This window comes from Salvelinus sp. IW2-2015, linkage group LG30, assembly GCF_002910315.2.
Source record: "Salvelinus sp. IW2-2015 linkage group LG30, ASM291031v2, whole genome shotgun sequence".
NCBI lineage: Eukaryota > Metazoa > Chordata > Actinopteri > Salmoniformes > Salmonidae > Salvelinus > Salvelinus sp. IW2-2015.
The window spans coordinates 21,481,310-21,500,360 of NC_036869.1; the positions used below are offsets into that span (position 1 = coordinate 21,481,310).

General features: G+C 42.7%; 1 protein-coding gene across 1 annotated transcript in view; it reads left to right on the forward strand.

Annotated features, from left to right (window-relative positions):
- Positions 1-19,037, forward strand: part of LOC111955146 (serine-rich adhesin for platelets-like) — a 90,253-nt gene extending 71,216 nt beyond the window's left edge. Inside the window, exons 5-13 of the mRNA XM_023975246.2 lie at positions 9,503-9,550; positions 11,098-11,216; positions 13,705-13,918; positions 14,291-14,430; positions 15,346-15,472; positions 15,616-15,651; positions 15,770-15,909; positions 16,052-16,178; positions 18,953-19,037. Coding sequence (XP_023831014.1) covers positions 9,503-9,550; positions 11,098-11,216; positions 13,705-13,918; positions 14,291-14,430; positions 15,346-15,472; positions 15,616-15,651; positions 15,770-15,909; positions 16,052-16,178; positions 18,953-19,027 — 1,026 coding nt within the window. The 3' untranslated portion in view covers positions 19,028-19,037. The remainder of the gene's footprint in view (positions 1-9,502; positions 9,551-11,097; positions 11,217-13,704; positions 13,919-14,290; positions 14,431-15,345; positions 15,473-15,615; positions 15,652-15,769; positions 15,910-16,051; positions 16,179-18,952) is intronic.
- The last annotated feature ends 14 nt before the right edge of the window (positions 19,038-19,051 follow it).

Consider the following 19,051-nt stretch of genomic DNA (forward strand, 5'->3'; position numbering starts at 1 on the left):
GTTGTGGCAAAATGGCTTAAGGACCACAAAGTCAAGGTATTGGAGTGGCCATCACAAAGGCCTGACCTCAATCCTATCGAAAATTTGTGGGCAGAACTGAAAAAGTGTGTGTAAGCAAGGAGGCCTACAAATCTGACTCAGTTACACCAGCTCTGTCAGGAGGAATGGGCCAAAATTCACCCAACTTATTGTGGGAAGCTTGTGGAAGGCTACCCGAAACGTTTGACCCAAGTTAAACCATTTAAAGGCAATGTTACCAAATACTAATTGAGTGTGTGTAAACTTCTGACCCACTGGGAATGCGATGAAAGAAATAAAAAGCTGAAATAAATCATTCTCTCTACTATTATTCTGACGTTTAACATTCTCTCTACTATTATTCTGACGTTTAACAGACAGGGAATTTGTACTCGGATTAAATGTCAGGAATGGTGGAAAAACTGAATTTAAATGTATTTGGCTAAGGTGTATGTAAACTTTCGACTTCAACTGTATATGACATTAATGAAAACTACCCATCCAGGTAGCATGAGGGGCATAATTAATCTTGGCACACTGTTATGTTTTCTTTTCTTGTATTATTTTTACGAGACTCTATCGCACTTCTCCACCCAGCGATCTATCTGTCGAATCCTGCTTTGGATGCCACACCTCGTCTTTTGTGTTATCATCTCTCGTTTACCTTAAGTTAGACCTCTGTTTACTGGTGGATCAGACAGAGCTGAGTCGACAGTCTGGCCCGGGAGAGGAAGAGGGAGGGAGGTGGAGGGGTAACAATTATTAAGTCTTCTCTTTTACCYGCTGTTCCGTTAATCTCTCGTACACAAGTCTGAACGGATCACGCTGGGCCTGCAAGACGTTCTGTAAGCACATTCCCACCCTGCAGTGCTTGTATTGAGGTTGACATCTGATCTGCATGGWGGAAGGTGGTGAGGCGTGGGTACGTGATGGAACTGACAGCATTCACTCAATTAATCAGAGACACCGAGAGAAAGAGAGAGTGGGGGATGTACTGAACTATAGGTAAAGACTTGAGTAACTGATCTGTCAGTCAACCTTCTGCTCAAGTGCCAGGATGTCATCCTGTACTATGCAGTACTAGCCTGACTTGATTAATGATGATGATTAGCATAATGATAACTACAGTTGCAGGCACTAAAAAGTTAGGTCACTCCGCGGTATTGGCAGAACAATTGCGGCAATTCATGTCCAACGTGCCACTCAAGCTTCTTTTACTGCGATACAGGATCTTAAAAAACTAAAATGTTAGTGCCCACAACTATTCTTAGTCATTTTGATAGTCACTCACGGAATGACGTTCACTGCCTTCAACGGGGAACGGTGGCTYCCATACCCCGCTCGTCCCTGCTTTTGTGAATTTAGTTGAAAACATCCCTTTGCCGTGTGGACCTACTGTATGCCTGGCATTTCAATCAACGTCACATACTGATGTCTCATTACTATTGGTTGGGTTCTAGTCATTAATCACTGAGTGTACAAAACATTAGGAACWMCTTCCTAATATTGAGTTTTACCYCCTTTTGCCCTCAGAACGGCCTCAATTCGTCGGAGCATGGACTCTACAGTAAAAGGTGTCGAAAGCGTTCTACAGGGATGCTGGCCCATGTTGACTCCAATGTTTCCACAGTTGTGTCAAGTTGGCTGGTTGTCCTTTGGGTGGTGGACCACTCTTAATACAAACGGGAAACTGTTGAGTTTGAAAAWCYCAGCAGCTTTGCAGTTCTTGACACACTCAAACCGGTGCGCCTGGCAACAACTACTACTACACCTTGTTCAAAGGCACTTAAAAAGTTTGTCTTGCCCATTCATCCTCTGAATGGCACACATACACAATCCATGTCTCAAATGTTCGTGAGGGTTAAAATCCTTCTTTAACCTGTCTCCTCCCCTTCATCTACACTGACTGAAGTGGGATTTAACATCAATAAGGGATCATTAGCTTTAAGCCTGGATTCACCTGGTCAGGGCCTATCATGGAAATGATTCCTAATGTTTTTATACACTCAGGTCGTATTAATGTTATGTACAGTTGAAGTCGGAAGTTTACATACACCAAGCCAAATAACAGTTAAACTCAGTTTTTCACAATTTCTGACATTAATGTATAGTAACAAATTCCCTGTCTTAGGTCAGTTAGAATTCCACCACTTTCATTTTAAAATGTTAATTGTCAGAATAATAGTAGAGAGAATGATTTATTTCAGATTTTATTTATTTCATCGCATTCCCAGTGGATCAGAAGTTTACTACACTCAATTAGTATATTTGGTGAGCATTGCCTTTAAATTGTTAACTTGGGTTCAAAACGTGTGTGTTAGTCTTCCACATGCTTCCCACAATAAATTAGGGGAATTTTGCCCATTCCTCCTGGTTAGAGCTGTGTAACTGAGGCAGGTTTGAGGCCTCCTTGCTTGGATACGCTTTTTCAAGTTCTTTGCCCACAAAATTTCCATAGAATGTGGCGTCAGGGCTTTGTGTGCCACTTCAATACCTTGACTTTGTTGTCCTAGAGCCTTTTGCCACAGCCTATTGGAAGTATGCTTCGGTGCGGTGCAACTATGTCCATACTGGGCAAAGACCCATTTGCAACCAATGTCTAAAAGGATGCCAAACTTCCTGACTATGTCTTGAGTATGTTGTGTGCTTCATACTATCCACATAGATATGTCCCCCCATGATGCCATCTACTTTTGTGAAGTGCCACATCTCTCCTGCCAGCCAGATAGCACCCACACAACATGATACTGCCAAGCCCCGTGCTTCACAGGTTGGGATGGTGTTCTTCGGCTTGCCAAGCCACCCCCTTTTTCCTCCAAACATTAATGATGTCATTATTGGCCAAACAATTCTATTTTTGTTTCCATCAGACCAGAGGACATTCTCCAAAAAAGTACGATTCTTGTGTCCCATGTGCAGTTGTCAAACCGTAGTCTGCTTTTTTATGCGGTTTAGGAGAGCAGTGGCATCTTCCTTGCTGAGAGGCCTTTCAGGTTATGTCGATATAGACTCGTTTTACTGTGGATGTAGATACTTTTGTACCTGTTTCCTCCAGCATCTTCAACAAGCCTGTGCTGTTGTTCTGGGATTTATTTGCACTTTTTGCACCAAAGTACGTTCATCTCTAGGAGTTGGTTTTATACTTGCGTACTATTGTTTGTACAGATTAACATTACCTTCAGGCGTTTGGAAATTGCTCCCAAGAATGAACCAGACTTGTGGAGGTCTACAATTATTTTTCTGAGGTCTTGCTGATTTCTTTTGATTTCCCATGTTGTCAAGCCAAAGAGCACTGAGTTTGAAGGTAGGCCTTGAAATAACATCCACAGGTACACTTCCAATTACTCAAATGATGTCAATAGCCAATCAAGACAATGCTACCATACTGAATCCATGACATGAATGCTCTTTCCATGTGGAGATATTTCCAACACCCTGTTATACAGCGTCCAACAACGCCGACTTATGAGTTGCATATGTCTAAGACTCTGACACCACTGGAATTGTGATACAGTGAATTATAAGTGAAATAATCTGTCTGTAAACAATTGTTGGAAAAATGACTTCTGTCATGCACAACGTAGATGTCCTAACCGACTTGCCAAAACTATAGTTTGTTAACAAGAAATTTGTGGATTGGTTGAAAAACGAGTTTAAATACTCCAACCTAAGTGTATGTAAACTTCCGACTTCAACTGTAACRCCAACTTGTGGGTCAGTCCCAAAGGTGAAGTTTACTGGYAGTATGCGTTATGAATCATGCCAGTCATGCACGATAGCATGGACTAGTGTTTTTTACAACCAAATCCTAGTCGCTAATGGAAAAAGCACACTCGACACAGAAACAGTCTGGATAATTGCCATGGTAACCGACACTCAATCACTTTTGACAAAAGGACCTTGGCAGCAGTGTGTCGTAACCAGACAGGTGAGGACACTACATGATGATCACTCTATTGTGGGACTGCTCACTCCGTCTCTCAGCAGTTTCAGTCSGGTTTTTCTAACCCCAAAGACATCCCGGATACACGTGGTGTGTTTAATGACTCTACGAGTTGACTTAGGGCTTACATAACACATCTGCAGCATTTTCTATACGTTCTGCTCCAGAATGTTTCAGCTACGGCTCTGCAAAGGCATCTCGTCAAGCAAGCCAAGATGTACGAACGAAAGAGCACGAACCTGTGCCTTATCTTGAATTGCACGTTATTACATTATTTTATAGATGTTGGCACGACACCTTTGATTTCAGTTTTTGTTCCAATGTTGGGATTTGTAATTGGTTATCACATTTCAAACATACATCTGCTTTTGGCCGATAAAAACAAATTAAAAGCCGATAAATAWAACTGGTGCCAACCAAAATGAGGAGATCGTTAGTCATCATTTATCTTATTTATCCAAACACAACGATCATACACGTACAGAGCCTGTTTTGAGCGGGATTTCTCCTGCAGCTCCTCAGCTGGTTGTTGTTGGAGTAAAACGTGCTTTTATCAGCCCATTCATTGCGCAACAATTCTAAATAAAGTCCCGTGTTAAAAACAGTTTTGGTGCACGATTAAAAAGAGCTACTATTTTTATTTCTCAACTGGTAATTGATGCACGCCTCCCAGTCACCATTAAAGTTTAGGCAACAGGCTCTCAGCTCGTCACCCACCACTTTACGATGTGCGCTGGAGGCAGTATGCATTATGAAAATATATTTAATTCTTTGAAACCTGAATGTTTTATTTCATATTATGAGGCGCATGTCTTACCTTGCTTCAAAGTAGCCTATAGSCAAAATCCCACCATGGAAACCTGGAGGCAATTATTTTATAAAGAGAATCTTACAATTTATACCATTTATACCGCTCTGCATGCCAGTTGGGATTTTCATATGCCCATTTTCGTGGAGCAGTTTCATTTCAATAACTTTTTAGTTTCTCAAAATCATTGTCACGTGGTTAATCCTAAAAATCTGAATTAAAATGATAAAAATGTCAAAGTTAAAAGTAAACTAATGCAAGTTCACCAGCCTCTGCCATATGGGCACATTGATACACCATTATACACCGTGATCCATTGGCAGCTAAATAAATGAACGCATGGAACTCATAGCCTATAGGCCAATGCAGCGGTAGGCCTATAACTTCCAYTGCTCTTTCACACTGAAGATTGGTGATTACTGAGTGGGAGATTGTAGGAAAGATTTTTCAAATAGCTTACTGTGAGGAACTATAGTTTTAATATRTCATTCACAATGGATGTTAAAAAAACACTTTCCTACATTTCCTCGCAGCAGGCCAGGTACGTCTATGCGTGCTCAGGTGCGCGCGCTCCCTCAATATTATCAGGACAGAAACCAGACACGTTTGGAGCACTCCAAACAAAAGACAATGAAAAATKTACAGATCTCGTMAATTATGGTTATGAAATAAACCWAAACTTGTTTCTCACAAGTTTAGCAGGTTGTGAACTCTGCAAACAACGTTTCCWCTCMGAGAATGAGAACRGTAAATGACTGTAATTAATAAATGCATTAACAGCAATTTATGTAACCAAATCGCCTCACAAGTCCTCAACTGACAGCTTCATTAAATAGTACCCGCAAAACACCAGTCTCGACGTCAACAGTGAAGAGGAGACTCCGGGATGCTGGATTCTGTTTCTCAAACTAGACACTCTAATGTACTTGTCCTCTTGCTCAGTTGTGCACCGGGGTTCTCCCACTCCTCTTTCTATTCTAGTTAGAGCCCGTCTGTGCTGTTCTGTGAAGGGAGTAGTACACAGCATTGTACGAGATCTTCAGTTATTTGGCCATTTTTCGCATGGAATTTCTCAGAACAAAAATAAACTGATTCAGAAGAAAGTTATTTGTTTCTGGCCATTTTGAGCCTGTAATCGAACCCACAAATGCTGATGCTCCAAATACTCAACTAGTCTCATTCTTTAATSAGCACAACCGTTTTCAGCTGTGCTAACATAATTGCAAAAGGGTTTTCTAATGATCAATTAGCCTTTTAAAATGATAAACTTGGATTAGCTAACACAATGGTGGATGTGATGGTTGCGATAATGGGCCTCTGTACGCTTATGTAGGTGTTCATAAAAAATTGTCTGTTTCCAGCTACAATAGTAATTTACAACATTATCAATGTCTACACTGTATTTCTGATCAATTTGATGTTATTAATTGGAAAAACAGGTTTTTTTTAAAAACAAGGACATTTCTAAGTGACCCAAACTTTTGAACGGTAGTGTACGTATTCAGACCCTTTACTCAGTACTTTGCGTAGCACCTTTGGCAGCATAGAATCTTCTTGGGTATACGCTACAAGCTTGGCACACTTTTATTTGCGATTCTTCTCTGCAGATTTTCTACAAACCTTTTTTTCACTTTGTCATTATGGGTATTGTGTAGATTGCTGAGGATTTGTATTTATTAATCCATCGTCGGATAGGCTGTACGTAACAAATGTGGGAAATCAGAAGGTCTGAATACTTTCCGAAGGACTGTATGTAATGTGGAATTGATAAAAAATATAAATAAAAGTGCACAATCACACAATGAGAACACTGAATGAGCAAGAATTGTCGGGAGACCACTGCTCCATCTGTAGAGACTCGCCTAGGTCTTCGACACACACCCCTCCCTTCTTCTTGTCTCAACATTTTCAATTATACTCAGACGCATTATCTAAACACATACTGTATTTTTACATGCTTTTCACTGACAGCCGCAACTCAATAATCAGCTAGGCCTATTGCCACACGCGCTTTCCAAATAGCGTGCTCCAATTAGGGCATAGGCCTATGAGCTTGTAATTTTAACTATCCACACTTTTTTTTTAAAGAAAGCTAATGATCCTTGATTCCTCTGTGGCTAAGTCATGCTTTCTGGGAAGGTATTTTGAATGATTTTGCTTATTTCTTCAAACACAGGAGTAATTATATAATTTTGGCACATATAGCCATTTATCTCCTGTTCTATTGGTTCATATCACTATCTTTCATTGTCAGAAGCAAAGATACCTCCTAGTCATATTAGCAACCATCGTAGTTTGCTGCATCTTGATTCCTCTTTCTAGTTTCTAACATAGAACGTCTTATCACTTCTGTTGGACGTGCTATGAGAGTGCTGTTTAGAATGGCTTTCCAGGTGCTCTGTTTAGGATGGTGTTTTCCAGGTGCTGTTAGATGGTGTTCCCAGGTGCTCTGTTAGGATGGTGTTTCCCAGTGCTCTGTTTAGATGGTGTTTTTCCAGGTGCTGCTGTTAGGATGGTGTTTCAGGTGCTCTGTTTAGGATGGTTTTTCCCAGGTGCTCTGTTTGTGGTGTTTTCCCAGGTGTCTGTTTTGATGGTGTCCCAGGTGCTCTGTTTAGGATGGTGTTTTCCCAGGTGCTACTGTTTAGGATGGTGTTTTCCCAGGTGCTCTGTTTAGGATGGTGTTTTCCCAGGTGCTCTGTTTAGGATGGTGTTTTCCCAGGTGCTCTGTTTAGGATGGTGTTTTCCAGGTGCTCTGTTTGTAGGATGGTGTTTTCCAGGTGCTCTGTTTAGGATGGGTGTTTTTCCAGGTCTCTGTTAGGATGGTGTTTTCCAGGTGTCTGTTTAGGATGGTGTTTTCCCAGTGCTCTGTTTGGTGGTGTTTTCCCAGGTGCTCTGTTTAGGATGGTGTTTTCGGTGCTTCGGTGTTTGGATGGTGTTTTCCAGGTGCTCTGTTTGGATGGTGTTGTTTCCCAGGTGCTCTTTAGGATGGTGTTTTCCCAGGTGCTCTGTTTGGATGGTGTTTTAGGTGCTCTGTTTAGGATGGTGTTTTTCCAGGTGCTGCGTTAGGATGGTGTTTTCAGGGTGCTTGTTAGGATGGTGTTTTTCCAGGTGCTCTGTTTAGGATGGTGTTTTCCAGGTGCTCTGTTTAGGATGGTGTTTTCCCAGGTGCTCTGTTTAGGATGGTGTTTGTTCGCCAGGTGCTCTGTTTGGTGGATGGTGTTTCTTCAGGTGCTGCTGTTTAGGATGGTGTTTTCCAGGTGCTCTTTTAGGATGGGGTGTAGTGTTTCCCAGGGTGCTTGTTGGTCCGTGCTTGTGTTTTTGTGGGATGGTGATTTTTCCAGGTGCTCTGTTTAGGATGGTGTTTTTCCAGGTGCTCTGTTTGGATGGTGTTTTCCAGGTGCTCTGTTTAGGATGGTGTTTTTCCCATGGTGCTCTGTTTAGGATGGTGTTTTTCCAGAGGTGCTCTGTTTAGGATGGTGTTTTTTCCCAGGTGCTCTGTTTGGATGGTATTTTCCCAGGTGCTCTGTTAGGATGGGTTTACGCGAATTGCATTTGTCAATGTTTGAAAATGACGTTTTACTGGCTAGTTCTTACATGAGTTGTGTGTTCTGTTAAGATGCATTACCATAATCGAAATGTGATGTCTGTCATTCTGATCACCGCGGGGTAGGATGCCTATGGGTCATGCACCCAGTGCATATACGTCAGGTAAATTTCTCAAATGTCCGGCAAATTAATATCTTCTCGGTCAAGTTGTCCGGCGCCACATTTCCTAACGGATCCCTGACACACACACACACACACACACACACACAACACACACACACACACACACACACACACACACACACACACACACACCACAACACACCACACACACACACACACACACACTCTCTCTCTCTCTCTACCTGTCCACCCAGAAAGGTGAAGGACTACAGACCACAGTGTGGACACATTCTATCACATTCCAACTATATGCCATAAGTACATGTCATTGAGAAAAAGGGGTAACCAAGGAATGCCACGGTCTGGTGAGAGTAGAACAAGTGACAAGAGAATGTGTCTTTCTCTCCTGAAGATCTGAGATGTTGTTGTTGTTGTCCTGTCAGAATGGCCGCTCCCCTCTCCTTGTCTTCCTCAGAACCAGTTCTCCTAGATGGGGTGTTAATCAGAACTAATGCTGAGATGGTTAGGCATGTGCTGAAATAAAGTGAAACGCATAGTAAATCACTGCAAAGGATCTTGTTAATTGTGTGGATGCACGCACACACACACACACACACACACAGTAGTTTGTTTTTGTCCGTCTCATACATCGTTCCTCTCAAGGTGAAGTTCATGTTTGCATTCTCATGGAGTGATGGGACATGGCTGGCCTTGTGTGTTAATCAGTAATTGCAAAAGGGGGTTGACAGGGTGGCTGGGGGTTGTGGATTTTACATTTCTGTAGTTTGGGTACTATTGCTGCAGTAGTTTAGATGTTTTGAGGTTTGGTATGTTAACTATTTAGAAGTTAAACATGACATACTGTAGAAAGTCTAGTGATGCACTGTTCCTTTTTGTTTTTCCATTTGACATTTTTAGTCATTTAGTAGAAGCTCTTATACAGAGCGACTTACAGTTTGCACATTCATCTTAAAAGATAGCAAGGTAAGATARCTATGTGCTATTTATAGTGGTTTGGTAAAGTAGGAAATGACTAAATAGCTGTTTTCGCTGTGTGTCTGCAGCTCACCAAGGAGAAAGAACATGGAAAGCTCAACCCTCGACCAGGAAAGGTGAGTGTCTGTCTGACTGTGAAACAACTACAGGAATCACCCATCTTTGTCCCTCATCTATCGTCTTTGTCCTGCAGGAAAGGTCAATGTCCCATTGCAACCTTTTTTTAGATGTAATGAGGGATCTGCTCACCAACCAASTTAGCCTTATCAAAAATGGTTTATTTTGCCAGCTGTCTTGACTCGAACTATGGAGGTCTTCAAGGAGCAATAGTAACCACATAACATCCTCAAACATGTTTTTTTTAATGATGATAATTAAAAGTGAATTAACGGCTTCACACTTCAAGGTACCCCAGAGACCGACAGTTGCCAAAGTCGAGTAATTAAGGATGAGAAGAGCATGGTAAAGCTGAGGAAATAAGATTAGTATGATTGTATTCTTATTCACTCAGCCCAAACATCGTTCTCTATTTAAGCTGTTGAACATTTAGATATATCAATCAGAATTATGTGGAAGTGGAAATCTCGTCTTCACAAAGAAAGACATTTTCTTTTTTCCAATGCACACTCAGTGGTTTGGAGAATATTACTAAAAGCCCAGTTCAWTCACTATAGACCTAACATACTACAGAGCAGGGGTTCCCAACCTAAGGGTCGCAACCCCAGCACGGGCCTGCCAAAGCTTCCAGAGCTTGACTTGAGAAAAATAAATACATATTTGTGGTGTACTTGATGGGCATGTTTTCGTTTCATCGTTTGGTAACAGTTTCAATCTCTTRTTATTAGTCATCCGTAATTATTTCYGCGTTGGCAGAAGTTACGCCGGTGCCTTGCCAACGCCATTGTTCTCCTCTCAACAATCCCGCTCTTAATCAATTACTGTGGTATTTCAACCCTAACAAGTAACACTAGCTAAACACCTGCCTCATTTGCCTATTGCCATCAAGACGGAGATTATGAACCTAGCTAAATGTCAAGCTTGCTCCTGCATGCAACCAAATTGCTCCTCCSCCAACTGTACCATTCTATCTCAGCTCCGTCATGGCACCTACAGGCTTTCTTGACATTTAGGTCTGACAGTTTCTGATTCCAGAGCCTACCTGTGATACACAATAGCATACCTTACCTGAACGTTCATGTGGTTCACAACACAAAGCAGTGTGTCTARGTTGCATCTCAGTCTTTTTGCTGTTTGCTGTTTGCTGCTTCGATTGATGTTGAAAAGGGATGGATAGAGTTAGCCTGGTCATTAGATCTGTTTGTTCCTTTTAATGCACGGAAAGAAGTGGGTGGGGGGTTAACAAACGTGCGTGAAGGTGCAACCAAAGAATGACATCGTCATTGAACAGGAAACGGTGCAACGCTCGTTCACCATTAAAAACATATMATTTTATTTGAGCAACTTATTAAAAGCTTGACGTTTGAGCCTTCATTCCCTTTGATAGTGGCCTTCATCAGAACCTTTTAATGTACGTCAGATATTGGCTAAAGACGAGCAGATCTGGCGTCCGTGCTCGGATAGAGGATGGGCCATGGTACATGTACAGTATGAGTGTGCTGTTTTAATTTGAGCATCTCTTATGAAATGGTGCTGTCTTTTCCAGATGTTCATCTTTGACCGGCCAGGGATGTGTGGCCAGAGGATGGAGGTGTGGAGTGATGTCGTTGATGCCACACCCTGGCAACTRCAGGAGACCATCTCTATCAGGGTTGTCAGAGGAGGGTAAGTGTTCACACACAAAGTGCAATCGTCCCAGCCAACTCTCTGAACTAAAGYCTGATCTCCATGACCCTGGTGCACCACAGATGCTAATCCATAGAATTATGATGAAGATAGTTRCAGGAGGAKCTCAACCAAGTACCTAGTAGTAATACACACTATAATCATTGCATTATTTCTGAGAGGGAATGGATTATTMATATTAGGAAGTAGAGCAAAGGCATACAGTCCAACACCTGCACTGGGTGTGTGCACTGCAGGGGGAATGTTCTCAAGTCTCTCACAACCATCCCTTTCTCCGTGCTGCACGGGATTTCTTAGGAGCTCTCTGGAGAGGGATATTTGCGTATCTGTCTTCCTCTCTCTCTTTCWTGCTATAGTTTGCCTACTCTAAAATGTTTAAATATAAACAGTCTCTCACAACCTATTACTGTACACTCTTAGAATAAGGTGCCATCCAGAACCTAAAAGGATTCTTCGACTTTAGCCCATAGGACAACCGTTTTTGGTTCCAGGTRGAACCCTTTTGTCTTTCATGTAGAACCCTTTCCACAGGTGGKTCTACCTGGAACCAAAAAAGGGTTMTTCTAYGGGGGCAGCCGTAGGGTAGCRTGGTGTAGGGTAGCATGGTGTCCAAAATGGGTCTGAACATGCTGACTCACCCATCCCTGGGGCTCCAGAACACTGAACAGTGATGTGTTGCAACCCCCTTCTACCGCCAAGCCTCACTGAGACACAGCGGTGAATAGTCATTAGGCTGCTTTCATTACCATCACAGATCATCTGAAGGGTGACATCTGTCACTTGTTCATTCTGTCTCCATCTCTCTCTCTTTTTCTGTGTGTGTGAATGTTGACTTTTCAAAACTCTCAGTGTGGAATATGCAGCTAATGAGCCATGGCCGAATTGGCATGACATGATTATTATTTATCACTTGTGTGTGTGTGTGTGGTAGAGAGAGAGAGAGAGAGAGGAGAGAGTGTGTGTGTGTGTGTGTGTGTGTGTGTGTGGTGTTGGTGTGTGGGTGTGTGTGTGGTGTGTGTGTGTGTGTGGTGTGTGTGTGTGTGTGTGTGTGTGTGTGTGTGTGTGTGTGTGTGTGTGTGTGTGGTGTGTGTGTGTGTGTGTGTGTGTGTGTGTGTGTGTGTGTGTGTGAACTTGTGGTTTTCGGAACTCTCAGGAGCAGTACAGAACATGTGCCACCGGGTGGTTTGGATTTATATCACTAATACAAATGTTTGACTGAAAGAAGTCCAAATAACAAGCAAATGTTATTTGTCACTTATTCTGTGTGAACACTCACTTTTGCAAACTCTCCGTGGGCTATGGGTATGAAAGAATGAGAGGATTTTAGTTCCACGGATAAATTATTTGACTGTATTAGTGATTTAAATACTTGGATGGCTCACAACTTCCTCCAGCTAAATCAAGATAAGACCGAGAYGCTTGTTGTTGGAGCCAAAGCACAGAGAGAGAATCTGGCCACATGTTTTAATTCACGGGCAATAAAGATAAAACACCAGATTAAAAAACCTAGGTGTTMTTTTAGATTCTGAACTCGGTTTCAAATCACACATTAGGAATGTGACCAAAATAGTGTTTTACTATTTCCAAGGTGTGGCTGTTTCTCTCTCAGGCTGACACAGAGAGACTCATCCATGCTTTTATTACAAGCAGGCTTGACTACTGTAATGGTCTCATGTCTGGTCTACCCAAGAAAGCCATTGGTCAACTACAAACACATACAGAATGCAGCAGCACGGGTACTGACCAAGACCAGATGGAGAGCAGATATTACACCGGTTTTAAGGTCTCTGCACTGGCTGCCTGTGAGTTTTAGAATACATTTTAAGATTCTTCTATTGGTTTTTAAATAAATMCACGATGGTGCTTYCCAATACATGTCAGACATGCTTTGAAGTTAAGTATCTAGTAGGTCCCTCAGGTCCTTTGGCACTGGCCTTTTAACTRTCCCAAAGCCTAGGACCAAGAGGCAGCMTTTAGTTACTATGCCCCCAGCCGCTGGAATAGCCTGCCAGAGAACCTGAGGGGGGGTGAAACTGTGGATAAAAAAAWAAAWAWAATMATAAAAWAACACCCTTTTAGCTTTGCTTTTCGTTTTTAGTCATTCCTTTTTTTCTTTTTCTTTTTCTTCTTCTGTAAAGCAMATTGTGTTGCGCTCCATGTCTGAAATGGGCTGTATAAATACAGCTTGATTTGACGACTCAACATCTTGTGAATACTTACATAACTGGATAGATATTTCTACTTTCACCCTTTCATATCTTCAATAGGGACACCAGGGCCATCCTCAGGGTGCTAGTGTAGAGCTCTACCAGTGTGTCCATCATTAGAGCAATGGCCAATCTATTCACCAGCTTTGCCTGTTTAACTCACTTTTAAAATAGGTCATGCATTGTTAAATTAATCTTGTTCAGACCACTGATCCAACTGGACTTGTTGTTAACCCCCGTCTTTCCATTCCTCTCTTCAGCTGGGTCTTGTACGAGAAGCCCAACTTCAAAGGGGAGAAGATCGCTCTGGACGAGGGGGACATAGAGCTCACCTACCCCTTCGACCCCCCTGAGGAGGTAGAGGGACAACAACCGCAGAATGGAGAGGACAGCCAGAAGGAGGGAGGAGAAGAAGTGGTGGCGGCCAAGCCGGCCAGGAGGTTCATCATAGGATCAGTACGAAGAGTAGTCAGGGTAAGAAGAAGAAGAAGTCACAGATGACCCCTTACTATTATGATTATATGATGAGCCCTAGAGCAGTGCTTCTCAAAGTGTGGCATGCAACCAGGCAACTMCTAAAGCCTCAGTTGTGGTTAGAAACATGGCTTTGTGTATTTGGTGGATCAGAAGAATTCCAAAGGCTTTCGGTGAGAGTTATGTCAATCGGWTTAGGTGTGGTTCAGTAGAAGTGCTCATCTGTTGATAGACTCTGGCACCTTTAAGGATTTCTGCCTCACAACGCCGTCCTGTCTGTTAGAGCATGTATCACAATTGCGCTGCTCTGTGAGACTATAGCACCCTCTAGTGTCAAAGTACCATACCTGTCATTTCTCTCTGMCCCCGCAGGACTACAGTGTGCCAGAGATCAGTCTGTTCCCAGAGGAGAATGCCGAGGGGAAGAAGGTGACCTTCAGAGACACGTCAGATGACGCCAGGATATTYGGCTTCCCCATCAAAGCCAACTCCATCATCATCAACGCTGGACTGTGAGTAACTGTAGTCAGCTCYGCCAACTGCTTTTTAGTCGGCCACGTCGGGCACAAGGATAAACATTTATGAAAGTAAGATGATACAATGTATTGTTTGATCAAATAAAGCTTCAAATGTTATMCCTGGGGGATTAGTGCTAAGCTGACATATGGAATTGTTTTAAGATGGTCGTACTATGGACCATCTGGCTATTTGATTTTGAATTTTAGGACCCATTTAGGTCCAAAAAAAATGTTATGGCAAAAAAGACAGTCAAAAAATATATCATATGAAAGAAGGGTTTGAAGTGTCTGTCCTCAATCAAGGAGATATAAGAAAGCTCAGGAAATATTTGTAGTTTTCTTTACACATATTTAACCCCTTTTTTTGTGTAGGCACAAAACTACCTTCATACTTCCAATATTTTTTACATCTGGTCACCTTCAGCAGAGTCCTGTGACACTTGTGGGGTCGTAGTGCAAAACGGAGAACACCGTGTTCATGAGAATCTCCCCTTTCCGTAGTGGTCATAATAGTTTTGAGGTCGAACCGTTCTGACGCTACATACGTTTCCGTGAGAAGACCGATTTTCGGGATGTCTTATGATCTGACGAACACCGCTCTAGCCCTGCCATGTGGAAGTGCAACACTGGCGAATGCGGTGGATTTAAAACGCATCCAATGCAAAAAAATACGATATCTCTAGCTTAAACTGATGGATTTTGATGGGGAATTTTTTATGGAACTTAGATTGACGCACCAGTGCGTCAGTCAACTCTAGGGGTTTAACGTTGTATTGGGTGAAAAGAAGTTAAGCTCAATATATTACAGTATATTGGCTATTTTATTGGTGTGATAGCATGGTTTTGGTGAGGTCTGTCATCTGTAATGATATCTCTGTTCTGATTGGATTGACTCTCTTCTCTCTTCAGATGGCTGGTATATGCTCAGCCTTTCTTCCAGGGCGTACCACGTGTTCTGGAGGTGGGGGGGTTCCCCAACCCCGCAGCCTGGGGCGTGGAACAACCTTACGTGGGCTCCGTGCACCCTCTCAAAATCGTAAGATTATAATAGACACATTGTAGAGACTGACCACAGCTAGRACAATGTACACCCCATGGAAATAGCTTTAGTATACTTCATGTTTTGCATTCATAGGTGATGACCACGAAATGAAATTTTCCTAATGTTTTTTATGACAGGGTGAACCAAGAGTGGAGAARCCTGGTGAGCCCAAGGTAAGAATGAACAAACAAACGAATGATTGAAGCCGATACCTCACTGTAAAAGTTATTGGGTAACTTTCCATTGAATCTTACTCAGCCCCCCCTTGCGCCTGCTGTTTTGTCTTCCCAGCTGGTGCTCTATGAAAAGCCCTACTTCACTGGGAAGACGAGGACAATCTACACCAACATGAGAGACTTCATGACCAGGAAGGATAGACAGCAGACTACCTTCATGTACAGCCCCGGGTCCATCAAAGTACAGGGAGGCTGGTGAGAAGACTGTGTGTGTGTGTCGTGTTGTGGTGTGTGTGTGGATGTGTGTGTGTGTGTGTGTGTGTGTGTGTGTGTGTGTGTGTGTGTGTGTGTGTGTGTTACTTCCTGCATCTCATCCTCTGTCTCCCTGTACTTCTAGCTGGGTGGGCTATGAGAAGGAGGGTTTCCGAGGCCACCAGTATATGTTGGAGGAGGGAGAGTACCATGACTGGAGGGTGTGGGGGGGCTGCGATGCCGAGCTGCGCTCTGTCAGAGTCATACGAGCGGTGAGTGGGCCATACCATCACGTAACACCCCCATCTCTATCAGGCCCTTGTATCTTGTATCCAGCTGCTGCAGGAATGATCATGCCCTAAATGRCATATACACWGAGTATACAAAATATTAAGAAGGYCTGCTCTTTCCAGGTGAAAGCTATGATTTATTATTGATGTCACTTGTTAAATCCATATCAATCAGTGTAGATGAAGGGGAGGAGACAGGTTAAAGAAGGATTTTTAAGCCTTGAGACAACTGAGGCATGGATTGTGTATGTGTGCTATTCAGAGGGTGAATGAGCAAAACAAAATGTAAGTGCATTTGAACGGGGCATGGTAGTAGGCGCCAGGCGCACCAGTTTGAGTGTGTCAACTGCAATGCTGCGGGGTTTTTCACGCTCAACAGTTTCCCGTGTGTATAAAGGATGGTCCACCACCCAAAGGACATCCAGCCAACTTGACACAACTGTGGGAAGCATTGGAGTCAACATGGGCCAGCATCCCTGTGGAACAAATTGAAGCTGTTCCAAGGGCAAAAGGGGGTGAAACTTAATATTAGGAAGGTGTTCCTAATGTTTGGTATACTCAGTGTATATCATATAAACAGGTACAGTTGAAGTCGGAAGTTTACATACACCTTAGCCAAATACATTTCAACTCAGTTTTTCACAATTCCTGACATTTAATCCTAGTAAAAATTCCCCGTCTTAGGTCAGTTCGGATCACCACTGAAATGTCAGAAAAATAGTAGAGAGAATTATTTATTTCAGCTTTTATTTCTTTCATCACATTTCCAGTGGGTCAGAAGTTTACATACACTCAATTAGTATTTGGTAGCATTGCCTTTAAATTGTTTAACTTGGGTCAAACGCTTTTTATCCGCGGTTAGCTTCCACAAGCTTCCCACAATAAGTTGGGTGAATTTTGGCCATTCCTCCTGACAGAGCTGGTGTAACTGAGTCAGGTTTGTAGGCCTACTTGCTTGCACACCCCTTTTGAGTTCTGCCCACACATTTTCTACAGGATTGAGGTCAGGGCTTTGTGATGGCACTCCAGTACCTTGACTTTGTTGTCCTTAAGCCATTTTGCCACAACTTTGGCAGCATGCTTGGGGTCATTGTCCATTTGGAAGACCCTTTGCGACCAAGCTTCAACTTCCTGACCTGATGTCTTGAGCCGTTGCTTCAAAATATTCACATAATTTTCCTGCCTCATGATGCAATCTATTTTGTGAAGTGCACCAGTCCCTCCTGCAGCAAAGCACCCCCACAACATGATGCTGCCACCCCAGTGCTTCACGGTTGGGTGAAATAATCTGTCTGTAAAAAATTGTTGGAAAAATTGCGTGTCATGCACAAAGTCGATGTCCTCACCGACTTGCCAAAAACAATAGTTTGTTAACAAGAAATTTGTGGAGTGGTTGAAAAACGATTTAAATGCCTCCAACCTAAGTGTATGTAAACTTCCGACTTCAACTGTACTGCAAAATAGCACATCCAACATACAGTGTCTTAATAGGTGTTGGCCACCACGAGCCAGAACAGCTTCAATGCACCTTGGCATAGATTCTACAAGTGTCTGGAACTCTGTTGGAGGGATTGTGGTGGAAAACGCTGTCTCAGGCAGCTCCTCAGAATCTTCCATAGTGTTCAATTGGGTTGAGATCTGGTGATGGTGACAGCCGTGGCCAGGGGCTGATTAGCTTTCGAAATCTGCACTTTCGTAACGCAGACCATCCAAATCTTTTAAACCATTTCACCAGCGTTTCATATTGAAGTCGGTGTGTTTAGGCTTCAACAGAGTGATAAGAGGCGTGCAACACAAAATACATTAGTGCAACACATTCGGCAGGAAATCGTTTTCATCAGATGACGCAAAAGTGCACACTGTTTTGGCTAGCAGCCACAACTAAATGAATGGCCATCATATTTCTAATGTTTATCATAGAAAGACTGTAGCCAGCTACATTTCCTAATGTTTGACGTTAAGCCTGCGTTTTAACTTGCTACCGGAGAAAAACTACACCAGAGGAAGTACCATGGAAAAGTAGCCTCATATCACTCAGAGCAATGTATAGTGATCCAATGAATATATAGTGGAGAAGTGCAACTAAAGTAACATAATAGCCCTTTAACATTCAGGATGGAGGAGGAACCTGACTGAAGCCGAGCGGAATTTACAATAAATCATTTATGATCTGCGTTTACAAAGCAGCAGAGATATTGTGTCTGCATTTCATCTTCCTTTTCTGTATGAAAATCGCAAACGACGTGACCCGTGGCATATGGTTTACATCGTTTCATGTTCATTTCAACCATTGACCACTCGTGCGCTTGGATGGGGCATTGTCACTATAGGGGTACAGCCATGGTAGCCAAAATAATGACCTGCCAAAATTTTTATACATGATGGAATGTAAATTGCTAATTAACTCAGGAACCACACCTGGGAGGAAACACTCGCTTTCAATCACGTTGTATCCCTCATTTACTCAGATGTTTTCATTCATTATATCACATATGCCTCGGCAAAGAGACGTACTCACGCTTTTGGTTGGTTAAATATCTATAATTTTTTTTCAGTCAAAAACAAATGTAGTTCCATTGAACTAATCAGTGTGACCAGAAATGGACCTAAAGTACCATCTTTAAGGGCAGTGGCACACAGTAGCTGTCCCTTCTCGTTTGTGTTAAGTTTAGGATGGAGCTGATCCTAGATCTGGCCTAAAGACAACCCCTACTGGAGCCACAGTATATGACCTCTGACCACTCTGTCCCCTGTAGGACCTGACCGAGCCATGTTGGTGTTGTATGAGCAGCCTGACGTGGAGCAGGAGGTGGAGCAGGACACACCTTTGAGGTGACCGAGGCCTATTCCTGACG